Source organism: Strigops habroptila, chromosome 1 (assembly GCF_004027225.2).
Source record: "Strigops habroptila isolate Jane chromosome 1, bStrHab1.2.pri, whole genome shotgun sequence".
Taxonomy (NCBI): Eukaryota; Metazoa; Chordata; class Aves; order Psittaciformes; family Psittacidae; genus Strigops; species Strigops habroptila.
Window position 1 is genome coordinate 151,243,012 of NC_044277.2, and position 19,964 is coordinate 151,262,975.

At 41.1% G+C, this 19,964-nt stretch overlaps 1 protein-coding gene across 14 annotated transcripts in view; it reads right to left on the reverse strand.

Moving 5' to 3' along the window:
• Positions 1 to 16,126, reverse strand: part of LRRFIP2 (LRR binding FLII interacting protein 2) — a 52,223-nt gene extending 36,097 nt beyond the window's left edge. For 10 of the 14 annotated variants that reach the window (XM_030481649.1, XM_030481659.1, XM_030481615.1 and 7 more), the window contains exons 1-3: positions 15,631 to 16,119; positions 6,452 to 6,556; positions 1,135 to 1,221 (exon numbers count right to left, since the gene is read on the reverse strand). In XM_030481649.1, the coding sequence (XP_030337509.1) occupies positions 1,135 to 1,221; positions 6,452 to 6,541 (177 nt within the window). In that variant the 5' untranslated portion in view covers positions 6,542 to 6,556; positions 15,631 to 16,119. Of the gene's footprint in view, positions 1 to 1,134; positions 1,222 to 6,451; positions 6,557 to 15,630 lie in introns of all 14 variants that reach the window. The other 4 variants (XM_030481692.1, XM_030481701.1, XM_030481710.1 and 1 more) reach the window with 2 other exon arrangements.
• Between the last annotated feature and the right edge of the window lie 3,838 nt (positions 16,127 to 19,964).

The following is a 19,964-nucleotide window of genomic DNA, read 5'->3' on the forward strand; positions in this document are numbered from 1 at the left end:
TGTCAAAATCCGAATCAAACACAACAAACATGAAATACCCAGACTGCTGAAAATCTAGTTCCTAGAGGTTTTTTGCTCAAGAAACTCAAATTTTTTCTTTTTAGGAGAAATACAGAACTACGAGCATAAATATTATCCCAATTTATTTTTATTTTTCATAATAAAGATCCTGGCAATAGCTTTTTATTATAAATACTTTTGGTATAATCCATATGGGAAGAAACGGACTGAAAACTGCATATCCAAAGTCACATATCCAAATCATCCAGTTACTAAGTATATTGTAAATACATCAAAAATTCTCTCTACTTTTTCACAGTAGTTTATCCTATACATTAAGCAGTGGTCACATGTGGAAAAGGTCACATTTATTATTTATCCTGTGCTGCCAATTATCCATATTTACATGGACCTTTCGCATAGCAACAAGCAGCAAAGAAACTGCCACGTGATAAGTAATTGTTCTTATAAAAGCACAGGAGTCACCAGCTGACTCAGCCACAAATATTGTCATTCAAATCCAGACAATATTAAACTTCACAGTAGAAGTTGAAAACTGTTCCTCTCTGTGCAAAATTATTTATGCAAGCCTGAGTTCTGGACGTTGTCATCATGTTCTCTCTTCTGCTCATTTCAATCAAATAAGCAGTAATAAGAAAGCCTCAGCCCTTTAAATATCTAAACATTTAGATTAATCTTTGTCCAATTTTGATTGCTAGCATTGAATTTACTATATTTGTGAAAGGTAAAACATCCAAACACCTGATTATGCCTGTAAAGCTAGAATTTAAAAATCACATGAAAAATATTTTTCATTTGAAAGAAAAGCACCAAAAGCCTGTTTCATGCAGCATAATTTTTCCACAAAATGAGTGAAACTATGAAGTTGAAAAATCAATGTTCAAATTAATATTTTGTGAGGTGCTATCCACAGGTAAATACAAACCAAATTATCCTTTCAGATATACAACCCAAAGGGAAAGAGGAAGGGATGGGGCAGGAGAGAGAAGCCAACAGTTGCCCAATGCTGCAAATACCAGCACCCAGCTGAATCGCACCAAAAGTCAAAACCTGATGCAAGTGCATTTAGAATTGCAGTAAAGGTTTGCAGTCATTTCTGATGATTTACACTACCTCTTTTTGCTGTCGCTCCAGCTCTCTCATACGTATGTCTCTTGCTTCTGCTCGAGCTGCCCGTTTGGCTGCAAGCCTGGCTTCTGCCTACAAGTAAATTGGAAATACTGAAAGTTTAAGACACGTTTTTTGCATAATGGTTTGACTACTCAAGTTAATAATCTCTTCACAAATCCACATTAAGATTCTAACATCACAATATATATTAGTAAAGAAATCAGTTCTCGACGAAATTCAGAAAAAAACCTTCAGAACTCTTAAGACCCAAACCATGTAATTTTTATACAACTTCTTAAAACTGTAAACTTCAATGGGTTTTTGCTTTTGGTTAAGGATATTTCTTTTCTGCTTTTGCCACTATCACAGCATATTTATGTAAAACATTGGAAACCTACAAAATTTGTGACAAATAACTGTCTTTTACTGTGCTTCAGGAAAAGGGAAGGAGTATTTAAATCAGTTCTACTTTAAATTGTGATTAAACTACAGGTACAAAAATAGCTATCAAATAATAGCAAGAATGCAAATACATTGCAGCTTGATTACTTAAAACAGTTTCCCTTAACTTCAAATGACTCTCATTAAGACTGTTTTTCTAGATTTTGCACACTTAGATGAAATGATTCCAAGTCTGTGTCAGCACTCTTGACTGCCATGATGTAATCCTTTTTCCAAGCAGCATAAAGCTACTCTTCGTCCTACCTGATAACAGCGCACAAGAGCAGCAAGGGAATTCCCATGCAACAGGAAGTCTTTTCTCCCTCCCAGCCCTACTCTGTAAATTGACTGTAATCACAGCTCTGTGGCATATAAACTTCCACACAAGCATTTATGTGGCACAGAAAGAGAAAGCACTCACACAGCTGATATGTCTAGGTTTAGTTCTGTCTATAGATCAGCAGATATGCGCATCTAGCCTTTAGACTCTGGCAGGGCTTTAACATCTATTAACATTTATCTTTAATCAAGACAGAAAGTTCATTTGTTTACTGATCCACACTAAAAATCAATTCACATTTCACCACTCTCCCCTAGTCCTACAGCCAGAGACCTCACTTTCACGTTTCTATAGTAGAGGTAGAAACTCCATTTCTTCCAATTTACTAAACTCTTGATAAAATACATGAGAATTCTACAAAAAAAATGCCTCCAAAAACCAAACCACCTCATCTTTTCAGAGAAAATTTTCAGCAAGCAATGGTTTGGTGTTATGTTAATTATTAATCTGAGCAACCAGATTTCTCAGAAAAGTACACAATTTCAAAAAGATAAAGAAGCTGGCAAGTGAACTGAAAGCACAGCTCTCGGGCTTCCTTCACCAAACTTTAGAGCAAGAGACAAATAGCATTACCATTTGATAGGCCCTCATACCCAATAATGCTTTATTCTCAGCAGAACTGGTAGAAAGCAGACCTTGTTATTTATAGAGCACTCAGAAATCTTGATAACTATGTCATTCTAATTCCATTAGCATTTGAATTGAAGAGCATTCCAAATACAATCCTATTCCTTGCTCATAGGAGTTTGGGAGGCAGTTCAGGTTGCTTTCCAATGCTTAACTTGCATTAAACAAATTTCAGTTTTAGAAAACTGCAGACTGGCCACTACACTCTTGATTTCAGTTTCACTAGACAATCCCTATTTGTTATTTGGGAAGGCAGACAGGAAAGGAGAAACTGTCTTCCACACCAGATGTCTTATAATCTTTGTCAATCTGAGAAAGTTAACAGCCTTAGAATCCCTCACTTGAGACACTGAATAATATGGAGAGTGCACTGCTTTCAGAAAAGGATGCACAGATCCCTGTCCCTGGATATGTACATCACCTTTACTTTTCCTTGGTTTCCGTAAGCACAGGGAATTCAACGCCAGGAAGGATAACACACAACAGAATACAAAGCGCATCCTAAAGAAAGAGGCCTGGTAACTCGGAAGCTCTTGGAATAAGGCAGTAATTTGCTCTGATGTGGATGTGCCTTGTTTAGTGCAGACGCATTGCAGGAGAGCTTGTCTCAATGCAAGCTCCCACAGCAAGGAAAAGGTATGAAAGAACTCCCCATGCAACAGTGCTAGTCCTACAAGAAGTGAAGAGGGGAAAGATGGAGAAAATGAAAGAAATCTCACAAAGAGGAAGCAGTTTGACCAAACCCTTCACATCCTATGATAGAGCCGTTACCTTCCATTAAATATTTTCATGACATATCAGATTCAACCAGTGCAAAAAAATTACATAGAAATGAATTTATTGGATCAGTACCAAAGAATTCTTTACACAGTTTCCTAGAACACAATATTTGTTGGTTACCAAAACGAAGAGATCAAATTTTTTTTCACATGTCCCATAGAGTAAGGGAATGTCAATTTTGTCAAATTAGAGCAGTGAGAAAGAATCAGATTAGTGCTTTCTGAATCTGAACGTTTGGAGGAAAAAAACCCTGAAGCTTCATACACTACGCTAGGAGTCTTTGCTAGCATTACAAACTCTGACAATTCCTAGTGCCATTTTGTGACTGCTCTGAATCCCAGAGCACTTCTCTGCAGTTTTTCCATGCAGATGACCCTGAGCGCCAGACTTACAGGTTCAGCATACTCTGTTCACCTTCTCTTGATACCTAGAACACCTTTTAGGCATGTTTTCCTCACAAGACATCTGACTTCTGGATTACGGGACTCAATTCAACTGTTGCAAATAACATCTGCTAAAAAGGTAATTTCAGAACAGGAAGTTGAAGAACAAAACACCCTTGAACAATAAAAAGATAAGCAACCCATGTTGCAGAGATAACGGCCCCAGAACAGCAAAGTACATCTACTCTATATATTCATGCACCGACAACTGGCATGCCCTGCGTCAGCATGGTAATTCAAAATTTCCCTAGCCTCAAATGATAAGGTATATGCATGGCAGAGTAAAAGCAGATGTTATTTAAAGACAGAGCTTAGTTTTGTTAGCTGGCCTCTGCCGTTAGAGCCTAAAAAATGCATTCTGTTCCTTCAAAGTAAAAGTCTTCTTTAGAATAAGCTAGCTAATATCATGAATTACAGCTACTAATTCAATGACAACAGCTGCTGTCTGACAAGGGATTTGAGGGCCAGCTTCTCCTACACAGACTGAGGGATTAACAACCTGACAGCAGTACATATTGTGATAATACAATACTCATAACAAAATACAACTTCACACACTACTTTAAAATTGGGTAACAATTTTAAGACTCTTACAGTGAAACCTGGGTATGGCAGCAGAAAAGAAGAAACAGTGCTATGCAAAGACACAGAAACATGTATGTAAAGGTAATAAATCATTTCATTCTGAAATATGTTGAGTTCTTTTCTCCCTAACAAGACATGAAAGGTGACCCTCAAAATACAGAAAAATGCTAGAATATTAGAAAGGGAAACAATAATTCCAGTAAGAAAATCAGAAGGAATATTTAGAACAATTCAAATAGGTTTTAAGAATTATTAATAGACATAAACCAGTTAAAGACAGTATGAAATGCCTAGCCCTTAAATGATATGCTGATTAGTGTAAAAACTGTAATCTTCATCAGATTTAGATTAACATCAGAATACTGAATAAGTTTTATGAACTTTTCAACAAGCTGTCTTCCAGTCCATTTTTGACAGAAGAAAAGGGAAGACTTAATATACATTAATCCCTGGAACAGACATATTCAACTCTTATCTCTGCAAGATAATACCTCTAGCTGTGAGACCTTGTATTCGTTTAACTTAGCATTAAGGGGGGAGGAAGAACCTTCACAGAAACATAGAATCAATGAGGTGGGAAAAGACCCTTAAGATCATCAAGTCCAACCGTTCCCCAGCACTGCCAAGGCCACCACTAACCCATGGCACTGAGGGCCTTGCCTACACGATGTGTGAACACTTGCAGGGACGGTGACTCCAGCACTGCCCTGGGCAGCCTGTTCCAATGCCTAAGTACTCTCTCTGTGAAGAAATTTTTCCTAATATCCAACCTAAACCTCCCCTGGCACAGCTCTCTTCATTTTTGTTTAATTTACGTTTATGCTCAAATTTTAAATGATGGCGTTAGCGATGTAAGAGAACAAAGCCCCAAAGCAGTTTTAAGTAAGATAATACTTATTATGCCTTGCTATTGAGACCTTTCTTTCTAGGCTAAGTTGCAAGCTGATGTTATTATACTGGTACCATGCAGAGAATACTCAAAAGAAATTTAAAGCCAGATTCCTTCTCCTTCATTAACTATTCTCCCCCAAAAATATGAGCTAGAACTTGAGAGTGAGACCACGCATGACCCCAAGCCCCACACAGAACATATCTGGCAGGGCAAGAACTTCCACCCGGCTTGGTGAGAACACAGCTTTCTGGAAAGTTACCAACTAAATTAAAATGTTTTATTTTGCTGACAGACCATTTCCTATGCCTACAGCCTGTGACGGCTGCATGTGAAAACATACAGAAGCAATGTTTTCAAAGATCTATCACATACACATTTTACAAACACAAGTAAAGATATGTACTTTACACACACATATATAGACAGCAGGTTACATTACAAGGCCAATTAGAATCTGTATTTTGCACTCATTTGTGCCAAGTATGGTGAGCAGCTTTGTGGATAGTCTAGCTTAAAGCTTCTGTATCCACTTGTATACAAACAGCATGAAGGCTTTTGTTTCCAAGTCGCAGCACTTCCAGAAAAACTCCAAACAGACATCTGTAAGACTCCAAAATCCATCTGCCTCCTTCCTATATCCAGTGGGACAAAATTCCCCTTTGTATCGACTTCTTGATAACTGCATTTTTGGCTGGTTACCTCCAGCTCCCTGTTTTTCAGGTGGTGACTCTGCTAAGGAAGTCCTGGTACGGTGCACATACTAGGCTTATTTTGACAGAAATGTGACTTTTCACATTTGAAATAGGATATATTACAAATACCTTTTAATAATAACTATTGCTCATTCAACACTAATACACTACATTCACCATATACTACACACTGCAATGGGATGAATTTTTCCTTCTTTTTTAGTTTTAGACCTGAGATAGCAACTGGATTTTTCATTTATCTTTAGCTAAGACATATAACTATCTGTAGAAATATCTGCTAAACTTAAAAGTGATCTTGTTGAGTTGCACTGATCATAAAATTAACATCTCATTGTATAAACATTTCAGTAAACATCTTATTAAAAATACTCTTAGTTTATATCAATTGTCATATTTTTGGCCAGTTACACTTCTTAATGCTTGTGTTAAAAAGTACTTTTTCTGGATGAGACTGCTTTCATCCCTACTTCTGAATTTAAGAAATTGGAAATGAACCAACCTCTCTGGCAATGTTACTCAGAGCTTCATCTTCTGCAGAAAACCTGTCTTTCACAGGAGTTCTCTTCCGTCCTGATCCAGGAGTTCCCATTTTTATTCTCTGGTTCTGTATTTGCAAAAACAGACAGGAAAAAGATCAGTTTTCAGACCTGGAATTAAAAACAAACAACCCACACCCCAAAATGTAATAAATTCTCCGATTCCTTAGCTATGTAATTACCTGAGAAACCTACATGCCATTGGCATAAATTTATCCAGCTGCTGTATTTCTAGGAAAACTTTATCACAAGATCTTGTGGCAGCTTTATAGAACTCCACTGCATCCCACGAGGTACACACTCAGCATTTTTCTGCTGAACAGAACCCTTCAGTTTACCTACAGGTTCAAAGTTAGCATAGCTGTCAATTGCTCCTTGCTCAATGATGATACCTATACATCCTGTTGCTTTTCCCAACTCCTCAAAAAAATAAGTATCCATTTAATTTTACAGCTGCGAAGAAAACCTAAAGGCAACAACAGGTTCAAGAACTGAACTTACAAGATCATTCATTACAGCTCTCAAAACCAGAGAAGATAGATTCAGCAGACAAACTTCTAAACATCCAAGCAGGTAGCTCTGGCTTATTTACATTGTAATGCAGCTGTTCTCATTCACCTGCAACTGAATGAGATCTGCAGTATCTGAAGTTTTACTATAGTAGAAGACATTTCCAGACAAACAAACATTCTTTTGCCTAATAAGATTCCTAATTTGGGAAATGAAAAGAGAAACATGCTAGTATCATATACCCGCTATACTACATAAAATACCCTCTTACTTCTTCCAGAAACCTGTTATTAATTGCAAGGATATAAAAATCACCACCAAAGCAAAACATAGTGCATACAGTCACAGACAGCAACATATTACTCAAACAAAAATAATCTAAATTAGTTTTTTTCAAACACCCTAAAGAAACCCTACTTCCAGACATCCAGGTCCTTCCAAATGCCAGATCAGAATTTGGTGGTAGTCCAGCTGTTTGATATAAACAAGATAAGTATCCCAGACAGGGCTTGGGAATACACCTTATTTAGAACAAGATTTTCTTCACACAAATAGAACAGGTCTGAAAGGAAACTATTTGCTATCCTTTTAAACCTAACTAGTGCAAGAACTCTCTTTCATACGAAGCCTAATCATCAAGTGTTCAAGAATTCCTTACAGTTTAATTGGGGGGAGGAAGTGGTGGTGGTGAAACATGATGCGTATTTTTGTTCAAGCAAAGCTTTATTATTTTTTATACAACAATCACAAAGCCAAAATATATTGGGGTACTTTCTGGCACACAAAGATGCCAAGTAGCACCATGGCTTTTTTTGTATTTTAGCTTCCATACTTCTTCTCCCTTTATAACTTTATGTCACTAGTCCTTTCTTCTCCTTGCAGGCAGGAAGTCTTTTATCCTGCTTCAAATTCTGCAGGTATTTTACTGTTCTTAATGTCCTCAGTCAAGAAGAAACAGACATTTGCTGATGAGACAAATGACGACAAAGACTTGAAATGAGAGGTGTTCCCCTCCTTCTCCTGCATAGCAGAGATACAACAACTATGCAATAATCTTATTTATTTCCAGTTGCTATTCTGAGACCAAAGCTGAACGTACTGAGTACTGCAGGTGCACAACTCCTTCACTGTGTAAAACCCATAAAGGTAACCTTACAGTGTTTGTAGATGAGTAGTAGAGGAATAAAACCACAGTATCTGAAGGGGACACAGATGCACTTCTATCATCCATTAATTAACACACTGCTGACGGGGAAGAGTGGACATAAGTACCCCCGCTGGATTCCATCCATTCCTCCACAGGCTGCTTGTTCATTTTGCAGTGCAGAGTGTTTGGATAAAATAGAGACATTTGGACCAACACACAGCACTGACCCGCTGGGGAGTGCTTCTACCATCTGCCTGCAGCTCATGGTTCAATTTATTTGTTACTCCCCCACAACATGAGGGTTTTTTGCTACTGTTGTTTGTTTTTCCTTTATTCTGGTGTTAGACAGCAGCACACTTTCAGGAAGAAATACAAGATTCCAGCCTCAGTCTTATCAGTGGTTGGGATGGGCCTTGGAAGTAGGACAGCAGAGCTCAAACTCAGGGTGAAGACAGACTCTGAGATAAGGCCCAAGACAAGTATTGCCACTGTTAATCCATTTGGTAAAAGTCTGTCTGTTTAGTCTCAAAAACAAGCAAGCAAACTTATCTTTTCTACTCAGATTGACTTATACATATATATATATATATACACACATATGCAGAAAGCAGTTTGGAGATCTCTATGGCAAACTCACAACCCGAGTCAGTAATTACTAGGAATTTTAGTGACAATGGTACCGTTCCACTCAGGCTATGATCAAGGGAAGGAGTGTTCCAGAGCTGTCAGGGGATGACTGATTATCCCTTCTATTGCTTTCCACCTTAGCCAGACAACAGGAGTTCCTGGTACAATCAGTGCCTCCCTCCTTAGCCTTGTAAAGGCTCCTGGTACGGTTAAGGGATACTTCAGCACCCAATTTCAGCACCCACATTACAAGAAGGCCAAGGCCTGCCAGAACTTCCTGAGATCCTGGAGCAGTCCAGAGGATGGGGGAGGATGCACCATCACAATCCATCCTATCCTTGACACCAGCTGCACCTAGGCTCCATCAGGAGTTTAGAAAGCAAGGAGGTCCAATCTGAACCTCATGACTCAACTTGAGTCTCCCTTACCCTCTGTGCCTTTGATGTCTGTATCAATTGTTTTTAGCTGAACTTTACCTCGATTTTCCTTTGTATGCTTCACCCATGTAATAAGCAATAGAGTGAACCTTGCCATCAAATCCTGTTAAGTCATGCCTTTATAAAACATCTTGAAATAGCTCTTGCTAATACCTTTGAGGGTTATTCTTTGAGCAACCATTCATTTCACGACACCTTCCTAAACTATCAAAGATGATAAAAGGAAAGTACGTTATAACCTTCTGCATTTACAGTTCAGAATTCCTGAGTCACATCTATGACATGTTTATTTCTTACTGTAGGCTGGGTCACATATTGTATTACATGACTGATGAAGTGACATCCTGCTGTATTTCATTCCAAACAAGTGTATGAAGTCACCAAACAAACCAGAAGACCTGGGAGGAAATCCCTCAAGTTCCCTCTCATTGGTCTTCATTTCAGGCATATATAAATTTTATCTCTCCTCCAAGTCTCTGCTGTCTACTCGTCTTCCTATTACCTTCCAACTAAAGGTTCTCTTTGTTTCTTTCTCACTGCCTGGGAGAAAAGTGTTACCCATCTCACACGAAACAGAAGCTACACTACACAATTTAAGGCCCTATCACTCACCACCTTTAATGGCACCACCTGTTCTGATGCCTGGGTCTATGCCAGTGTATTTGGTATCACATACATGCAAGGCATTCAGATACTGCAGTGTGAGCAGGCTATAAATAGACTGAAACTTCCCTTTTCTCTTTCGAGTAAGACCAAACAGTAATTAAAATTCACCTGCAAAGAAACAATCTCTGTATATTTGATCCAACACAGAAAAGAGCCCTGCCCTAGAACCACTCAGCCTCAGTTTCCTAATTAATACCGGAAAAAAAGCCAGCAGCCCCTGCATTTCAAGTCCAAAGCCACAAACAGCAGTTTAAATCTTTAAAGTAGTAAATTCTTTCAATCCCAAGGAGAAATTGCACCTTCTATCCATAATATCCATGCAAAGTTTCTTGCAGTTTCAGTTGTCCACTTGCAAAGTTAGTGTTTTTATCTCCTACAGACCTTTAAACATCTCAATTGAGTGGACCACAAAGGAGGTTCTATGGAATACTGCAACAGGGTAACTGACCCTGCTGCTGGTAATTATCTTTGACACACGACAAGATAGATAAACACTACTGGGAAGTTGTTCATTAGAAAATATAATCTGAGTAATTCCACAGTATGAGTACATAAACACCTAGGTTTGTTAGAGTTTTATCTGTCTCTTAACAAACAAGACATAGCACTAAGCATTTTCTGAACAAACCCTAAAGATCTTACAAAAGATACAGTAATAGTTTGTGTGATCAATTTCAGTTACAAATTGATTCAATTTAAATTAGTGGCTAAATTCTTTTTATTTCATAAGGATGGAAAGGCGAAGCCAGCAGGAGAGGGGAACAGTAACACAGAGGAAGGCCGGAATTTCTTGAAATCAGAGTCTAAAAACTCGAAAGAGAAAGCTGAATGAGGGTTACTTGGACATACAAGGTTAGAAAAACATTAACAAATAAGGAAGACGAACGTAAGAAGCCAGAGTAAAAAATAAAACACATTCATCACCAGCAAACCAACCACAGGTTGCTAATAAAGCACAAACAGTGGTCATTCATCTTGATTTTTGATGGTTCCACAAATGTTAAAAATACTTTAAAATACGCTTGAAGTATACTAAAAAGAGCAAAAGCTTTTTCAAACAGCTAACTAAAAAGAAAGATCCAAGAAGCAGGAGTGCTATGCAATGATGTTGGAGTTTAAATTAAAGAATCTAAATATACCTCATAACTGAACACATGAATGCTGCTGCTGAATGAAGGTATGAAAGCTACCATACCCACAATTAAAGCAAAGTTCTAGAAGTTAATGTGCTTGGAAGAACAGTGGAAAACCCAACCCAGCAATTTTAAAGAACTGTCTCATGAAACTGCAGCTCTAGCAACACAGAACGACAAACGAGCCAGAGGTATTATTACTGTGAAACAGCAGGAGGAGCATTCATATTTAAGAAAGAGCAGAAAGACTCACATTAGAAATTGAAATCTTGTTTGCTTAACCTTCAGTGATTTGTCAAAGCAAATGCTAAAGGCCACACAGAAACAAATGGACATAAAATAAAAATACATTAATTCAGTTAAAATTAAGCAAAACTAACATAAGAGTCTTCCCAAGAAGAATGTCCCTATACAAGGGTATGCTCTTTGGAATTACTGTGTCTGTCCATGTGCCCAAAAGTACCCGAGAAAGAAAAGGAGCTGCATGACCACTGTGACCATAACCCAATAAAGGAGCCTATGGGGAGCAGGAAAAGGAAATAAACAGGGTTTTAATGCAGTAGTTTTAAGGACTCACTTAGAATTTTCATTTAGAATAACCTTGTTCAGAAAAAGATTAACTGAAACCAGGGCTATTGCAAAAAAGAGCTGCTAATACAAGGAAAAGAGCCTAACATTAAAGGGAAAAAGCAAAGACTGAGAAAAGCATATAATTACTGTCTGCCAAAAGATTACAGTGCTTACCACTATGATGGAAGCAAAGTTATTCCAGTTCATGAATAGTGTTTCCATTTTAAAAAACCTGTTCATCTCTAATCACAGCCCACTTCAGAAACCGTTGGCACAAGATTTCTGCTCTAAGCAGACAAGCTGGTGTCAGCTCCTTCAGGAAAAAAGTTACTCTTTGGATAGTTGACAGCTGACAACTGCACAATCTACCCCTTTAATGCAGTATATTTGCACTTTGTCTGCCATTTTAAAATCTGAGAAATATAACTTCTTATGAGTTATAACTCTGAGAAATATAACTTCTTAGGAGGTATTTAGCAATAGAATGACAGTTCCCTAGAGGAGGTGGAAATTCCTCAGTTTGTTAGTGATATGAAGCTAGAGATCAACAGAAAGTCACCAGTTAAGACAACCAAAAAGCCATTACACAATCTGCAGAACTGTTGCTATAAGGTACAACTGTGCCTGGTTAGGGTTGGTAAACTTATAGCAGTGCAACAAGTAACTGTACCAGTGTAGCCTCCAGAGCCACCAAGCTATCTCTGGTGACCTACCTCAGTCTCTGCAAACTACCAAAGTTCCAAGACAACATCATGAAGTGATGCAGCTTTAAGCAGTGGTACTTATTTATGAAGTATGAGTTCTCTGCCAGTCAGTTGCCAACAGCTGCACTTGCAGATACCACTAACTCACAAAATAAAACATTACATACAGGAGATCAGCATCAGTGGCAAGATGCATCTGCAGAGCTCTTACAATGGTCACTCAACAGAGGATCTCTCAGGGCACAATGTAAAGCATATGTATGTTTCAGAGAAGCAGTGCAACAGTTGGACTTTTCTAGAATCAGTGCTACCACAAATGCTGAAGGCCCAGGAACAAACCAAGAAATCAAATGTGATTTTAAAATACGAGGAAATGACAGTACTATAACAAGCACCATGGAATGCATGATAAAAAGCAAAGTCACAAGAACCTTCCGTGTTTATTCAAAAATGGAACAGCCATCATTTTTGCACTGTTGGCTTTTTCAAAATGAGTGTCCTTTCTGCCATTTTTTCAAAAGAATGATTCATTACTTATTAAAAAAAAATCAAAACAAAACACTGCTACTATATCGAGGCTCCTTTTTTTTTTTTTAATGAAACAAACAGAGAACCCCATGGTAACAACCTATGTTCAGTAACAAGCTGCAACTATTTAAGATATTTTTCCATTACCAATTTAATACACTCCTACACCCTGTTCTACTACTGCTACAGTTACAGTACAACAAAGAAAAGCTACTGAAGCAAGCAGGAGAAATTCTCCTGGGTACCCCTTAGAGCTTTCTCCACTTGCTGTTTCTTCCATCAGTGGGCACCACTCCTGCTGACTACCCCTCTGGTGTGGCAGCAGGCTGGTAGGCACAGAAACACTTGGTCTCACCGGCCCTTTGGGAGGTGCCCCTCCACCTCTTCCCTGGGAGCACCTCTTAACTGCATGCCCAAAAAAAATAGGAACTTTATCATCTTCACATGCAGACAGTGCTATTTACAGAAACTATTTTCAAGGATATGTAATGCATAAACACAAGGTGTCCATTACACTTACATGTTACTTACTTTCCAGATGTTCAAGATAACAGATTTGGATTACTTTCTCAGAAAGTTCATAGAATAATTTCATTGCTTTCTCAGAAAGAATCGTTTTTTGTATCACTATTGGGCTGTACTGATTTATAACCATCACCACGCACCTTCAAATCAGGATCTTATAAACACAAACTATCACTTAGTATCAAATCTGTTACTGGTTTTTAATCCTCTGCTGGCATTATATACCAGAGGTATTCAATTATATACGATACCATTCTACCTTTTTGGGTATAAGCACATGCCAACTTCAACACTACATGAAAGTCTAGAACTCGACATGCTCTACGGATCCTCGCTACTTGCAGCCCAATTTCAACAGCACTTAACATTTACATGTGTTGAAGTACGATGCCATTTGCTGAGACGATGAGAGTCATTAAGAAAAAAAGAAAAAGTAAGCTCCTTTGGAGTCAGTTCACAAGAAGTACTGATATTTAGGGCAATAAGCTTACACCTGACAAATTTCATACAATCCCAGACTGGTTTGTGTTGGAAGGGACCTTAGAGCTCATCCAGTTCCAGCCCCCTGCCACGGGCAGGGACACCTTCCACTAGAGCAGGTTGCTCCAAGCCCCTGTGTCCAACCTGGCCTTGAACACTGCCAGGGATGGGGCAGCCACAGCTTCTCTGGGCACCCTGTGCCAGCGCCTCAGCACCCTCACAGGGAAGAACTTCTGCCTAAGATCTCATCTCAATCTCCACTCTGGCAGGTTAAAGCCATTCCCCTTGTCCTGTCCCTACAGACCCTTGTCAAAAGCCCCTCTCCAGATTTCTTGTAGGCCCCGTTTAGGCACTGGAGCTGCTCTAAGGTCTCCCCGGACCCTTCTCTTCTCCAGGCTGAATAAACCCAGCTCTCTCAGTCTGCCTCCATAGCAGAGGTGCTCCAGCTCTCTTATCATCTTCATGGTTGTTCCCACACAACTGTTTTCTATCCACAAGTTCTCAGCTACAGCCAGTAATTCAGCTCAGGTGAGTGGATTGACACTCCAAGGTAAACATCTCCAAACCCAAGGAACAATGGAAAAAGCATGTCACATACGTCAAACTATTCTGTACTGCTAGAGCACCTTTCATCTGTTCCTACATCATCACTAAGCAATTACATTAACCAAGGAAGCAGATGTATATTAAGAAGATAACTGTTTCTAGGCCCCGATACATTTAGTTACATCACTTTACAGTCAAGACAATGAATGTTCAAAGAACTCACCACGCAAGCGTTGATTTAATTTTACAGGTAATTTGTGACCACCACCACCCCCCCCACCTCCAAAGATGTTTGATGTGAACATTGATACTTTAAAGGGGTAAAACTGATCCTGGACCTTTGTTATTTCAAGCCAAAAATGTCTGCAAGTCTTTCTACAATGAGGGAGTCACTGAGTAAACTCAGTCATATAAATTCAATGTAGTACTGCTTCATCTACAAAACGTTTTTATTATCAGTGAAATACATAACACTTCAAAGTATCATGCTAGGATTCAAACTGGAAATCACTTAGAACACATGGAGCAGATCACAGCACAGAGCTGTTTTCAGGCTCCTTCCAAACTCACGAATGTGCCCATCTCTCTTTATCATCACCAACACTCTTTGCAATCATAGCAGCAAGGCATACTAAGAAAACGAAGTAACAGAAACCATGGTCTGAAATAGAACAGAAAAGCTGTTTTTTCTGGTGTCCGACCAAGCACCAGAAAGCCTGACCGAGCCATACTATAACTCCACGGAATGGGCACGCCCTACTTGCTGCTCTGGGGAGCCGTGAAGCTGTGGTAACACGCTTCGAGGAAGTGCGAAAGGCACCGAAACACACACACAGCTGTGATTTCAGGGCATCTTCCTTTCTCTCCTTCCCCTCTTACTCCCCCTCATCCCGCCGTTTCCACTCATCCCCGGAGGGTGAGCGGCACCTTCCCGCAGGCCTGCGGGCCGGGGGCGATGGATCGAGCCCGGCGGGCGGGAGCAGCCTGCCGGAAGGGCTCGGCCGGCCCCGGCTTCCCCTCGCCAGCCCGCGTTAGGTCTGACAGCGGCCGTAGGGAAGGGGGCCGCACACCGCCGTTACCGTTTCGCTTTCTCTTCACCTACCTGCCGAGGGAATCCCGGCCGAGCCGCCGTGCCCTCCCCGCTCCTCTAAACCCGAAGAACCAGGTTCCACCCCTGCTTCCCCGCCCCGTCCGGGTTTCCATGTACATGACACCCTCCCCCCTCCCCGGCCCTCGCCCTCTTCTTATCCGCGCCCTAAGGAGCCTTACCTGCGGGCCAGCCTGCTGCAGCACCGGAACGCCTTATAGCGAGAGAGGGGCTGTTTCCCTCTCCCCTCCCCGCCTCACACGGGTGCGAGGGACTCGCGGGTCCAGGAATCGCCGCAGGCTCCTTCCTTCCCTCGCTCCCCACGCCCAGAATCCAAGGAACGGAGGCAAAAGCCGCCCCAGGGCGAGCGCGGTGCCCGCCGGGCACGGACAGCGCAGAGGCCGCAGCAAGGCAGCTGCTGCCTTTCTTCACCCTCCCGCCCCTTCCCCGAGAGGGGCCGCGGAGGACCGGAGCTTTAGGCAAAGACGAGCCGCACCGCTCCAGGCCGCCCTCCTCCTCTCCTTCAATGCCGGGCGGTTACAGCCGCGGGGAGGAAGCAGCGGTTAAATGGGAGCCGAGGAGGACGGGGCCAGCGCTGAGGAGACGGAGAAGCGGGCGGCGAGGAGCGGCACACCGGCACCGGCCCCGCACCAGGCCGGCGAGCCACACTGCGCAGGCGCGGAGCTCGCCGCCAGCGAGGAAGGGGCGAGCGGGCGGTGGGCGCGCATGCGCGGGGCGGGCGGTGTTATGGCGGCGGCGGGGGGGTGCTGTGTCTTGGGACGGCTTTGTGGCTGAGGGGAGGCGCGGCCGCGGGCGGTCCTCGCCGTTAAATGCGCTGCTGGGGGAGAGATGTTCGCGTCTTCCCCGGTTCTCTGCTCCTCAGCAGGCAGTGAAGGGAGGGGGTTGTGGTCTTTGGTGAGGAGGAGGGCTATGGCGCCCGCCGGCGGCCAGCTCTCCGTCCCAGCCCCCCTTATCACCGGGCAGGCCGGCTGAGTCACCGCTGTGGCGGGGCGAGGTAGGTCCGCGACCTTCTGCTTTGTGTTTGCGGCTCGGTTTTAGCTGGGGGTTGGTTTCTAGCGAGTGGTGTTCCGCAGCGAGAGCCTCGGGAGGCCGCAGCCGCCTCCCCAGAACCGCAGTGGAAACCGCCGCCCAGCCTGCGAGCTCCGCCAGGCTGCGCTTCCTGCTGCCGCCCGTTTCACCTGGCACCGGAGGCTGGCGTGGATGGGTGCCAGGCTGCGGGTGTGGGGGAGAATACCCTGCAAGCGTTGACACCTTACCTGGTCCGAACGCGACCCGACCTACGAACTATCAACTCATAAATGCAACCTAGTATCTGGATTCCTCAGGATAACATGCATAAAGAAGTGACTATACCATTAAATTTATTTCAATTATACATAAAGAGCCAACTAACAAGTAAAAAGCCAAGTAACAGGTGATAGGACAAGAGGAAATGGCCTCAAGCTGTGCCAAGGGAGTTTTAAATTGGGTATTAGGAAAAATTGCTTCCCCAAAGGGTGCTCAGGCATTGGAACAGGCTGCCCAGGGCAGTGCTGGAGTCATCGTCCCTGCAAGTGTTCACACACCGTGTAGATGAGGCCTTTTAGTGACATGGTTTAGAGGCAGCCTTGGCAGTGCTGGGGCAACAGTTGGAGTTGATGATCTTAAAGGTCTTCTTGAACCTAGTTGATTCTATGCTTTTAATGTTCATGAAAGTATTGGTGAGACTCTGTTATGAAACAGGCTTCAGATCGGATCTGTAGTCATCTGCTTTTCGATACCCCTGTCATTGAGTGAGAACTGTAAGAATATAAAAATGATCAGAGGTCCAGAGGAGACAGCATTTTGTATGTTAGAAATCACATGGGAACAAAAAAGCGCTGTTAAAATGACAAGCCCAGTGGTAGGACTCAAGAGCATTCACTAGAGCCCTTGGCAGAGGTCAAATGTTTTACTAAAATAAGCTCAAGTGGATGTGCATAAAGAAAAAGGGACATGCACATGAATAATTCTGTTACAGACATAAAACAACTTTGTTTAGTTTTATTAGTATTTTATAATTTTATGTCTAAGAAACCCTGTACTGTCTCAGTCTCTTTCCTCAGTTGATTGTACAGCATAGCCTCACCATGCTTATTTTTAAAGTCATGTTAATTTCTCTAGTGTAAATGATGTTCTCACCACTGGGAGATGAAGTAGGAAATTTCTCATGCAATATCATTAGGAAAGACCAAAAAATTAAAAGTACTACAAAACTGCATTTTTATTTGAAGTATATTCTTACAGAAGGAACCACCTGCTTATTTTCTGGGCTTTCTGAGAAGTCTTCGTTAAAAGCATCTTGAGCCATTTTGGTTTGGTCTAGCTGGTGGGAGAGGTCATTTGTTCCCTCGAGTGGATGGATCCTCCTGACATCTGGGATGCCACAGGTCTGTGTGGGATGATTCTCTATTACATAAAGGGGAAAATGTTTTCAATCATTTGTACCTTAATCTCTGATGAAGTGGTGGTATTTGCATAAGTTCAGTCTTTTGATACCACAGGCTGCATGTTTTTCTTTAAGACACGGTCTCCTTTAGAGCAGACAGGCATTTTCTTCCACTTGAAAGAACAATTGTTCGCTTGACTGAAAAGCAGTGCTCAGTGCAGTTACTACAGACAGTGGTACAGGATGTCACAGGGAAATTCCGAGTTCAGCATCATTAATGAGTAGTTAAACAGTCAAGTTAGATACAGTTTCATTATAAACCATTAATTAGAAGCCAGAAAATGAAAGTAATGTTTGAGCTTTTGCTGTGAAATGGCTGCAGTTGCGAAATATACAGTTAGTTATGAATCTGCCTTGAACAAATTCTTACTGAAGCTCTTATAAATCTTGCCTTGTTAATAAAGGGTTTCTGCTGAAAATAACTAAATGAATGAATGAAGTATCGCTGGATCTGCCTTTGAATATGTTTTCTGTACATTGTTGCCTTTGTATACAGTAGGTTAATACAGATTCTTTGACATACCTAATAGAACCTGTTGATTTACTCACTCCTTTCCCTTTTCTCTGAAAAGGCGTGTCCCAAATGGGTTTGCTTACTTGAGGTGAAATCTTAGTTCTTTCTAGAGTGATGGTCACTTAAGAAAGTATATCTAGGATGAATCTGTAAGTCAGCTGTATGAAACACAACAATGTCAACTTTCTGCAATGATTTGTATATAGTTTTAAAGAGATTTTGTCACTGAAACAACTTTCATGGGAGAAAAATGTTTTCCCATGTGATGTTTGCTATTTGTGCAGTTTTGAATACCTTCTCTTTTTTTGTCCCTCTCCTTAGCATTTCAAATCTTCCCATGAAGCTTTTGGCTCATGACGCTTCTGGTTAAGAACATAATAGTGATGGTGCACATGTAGGATTATAGTCTAACTTAATCCCATGTGTTTTCCCTTCTGTGTCCTCGCTGTGCTCTCCTTCTCTCTCTCTTAACCCTAACCCCCCAACCCTCCATCCCTCCTCGAAAGAATAACTTCCAGCTATTAATTTAACTGATAGATTGGTTTAATGATGGAGACCGATTGATTTAACATAGCAGTTTAAGAAAATTCCAACCACTTCCACTTTTTTCTCTCCTTCACGTTTTGTCCCCTTTCTTTTCTGTAGTTTCATCTCCTCAATTCAGATACCATCACTTGTCAATTTGGCACAACTGAACATACTTTACTTTTTTTTCCAGAACCACAGCAGACAGTTTCTACCGTAAGTTAAATGTAAAAGTTACATGAACAGACACTCAGCAGTTTATAATTCAGTTACTAGAGTAGTAAAACACAGTTTTAGTTACTGCAAAACTAAAGCAAGCAAAAGAATACGTAACCCTGTGGCACACTCAAAAGTTCTTTAAAATGATTTGTATGTTGAAGCACTTGTCAATATTCAAAGTAAGGTTGATTTTCAGTGACATTCAAAGCAATAAGCAAAGGGTTGCGTGACTTAAATGTAAATGATGGGAAAGAATTCAAGTCTTAAAAGAAAACACTGGAAATAGGTATAAGGTAGGATGCATGCAGACTGCATGCTGAACATAATCACAAAATTCTTTATTTAAATCCTTTGTAGAATTCTTTGGAGTGCTGAGGGACTATTACCAGGCTTCCTCTATAGTGTTTTTGCATACCTATGACATTTTACCAAGGAGCAGAAAAAACCTGGCTGTTTGTTGTGGAGATATGCACATTTCACAGCTGTCGTCCTTGCAGGGGTTGATAAAGACTGGAAGGTAACTCAGAATTGGTGAGACTTAGTTTTCCCTTTTACCTCATTTACTCTTAGTAGTGCAGAACTCTAAGGCACAGTAGGAATTGTGCATTTTGATGGGGATTAGCACCTACAAATCTTTCCGGTGCTCTCCAGCAGTAGATTTGCATGAGTTGTTCTGGTCAGATCCATTGCATCCTCAGCAGGGAAAGTGTTCTACTGTCTGTTGAATAGCTGTGGGTAGAGCTAACTGAGCACCTTGTATTCCAATGTTT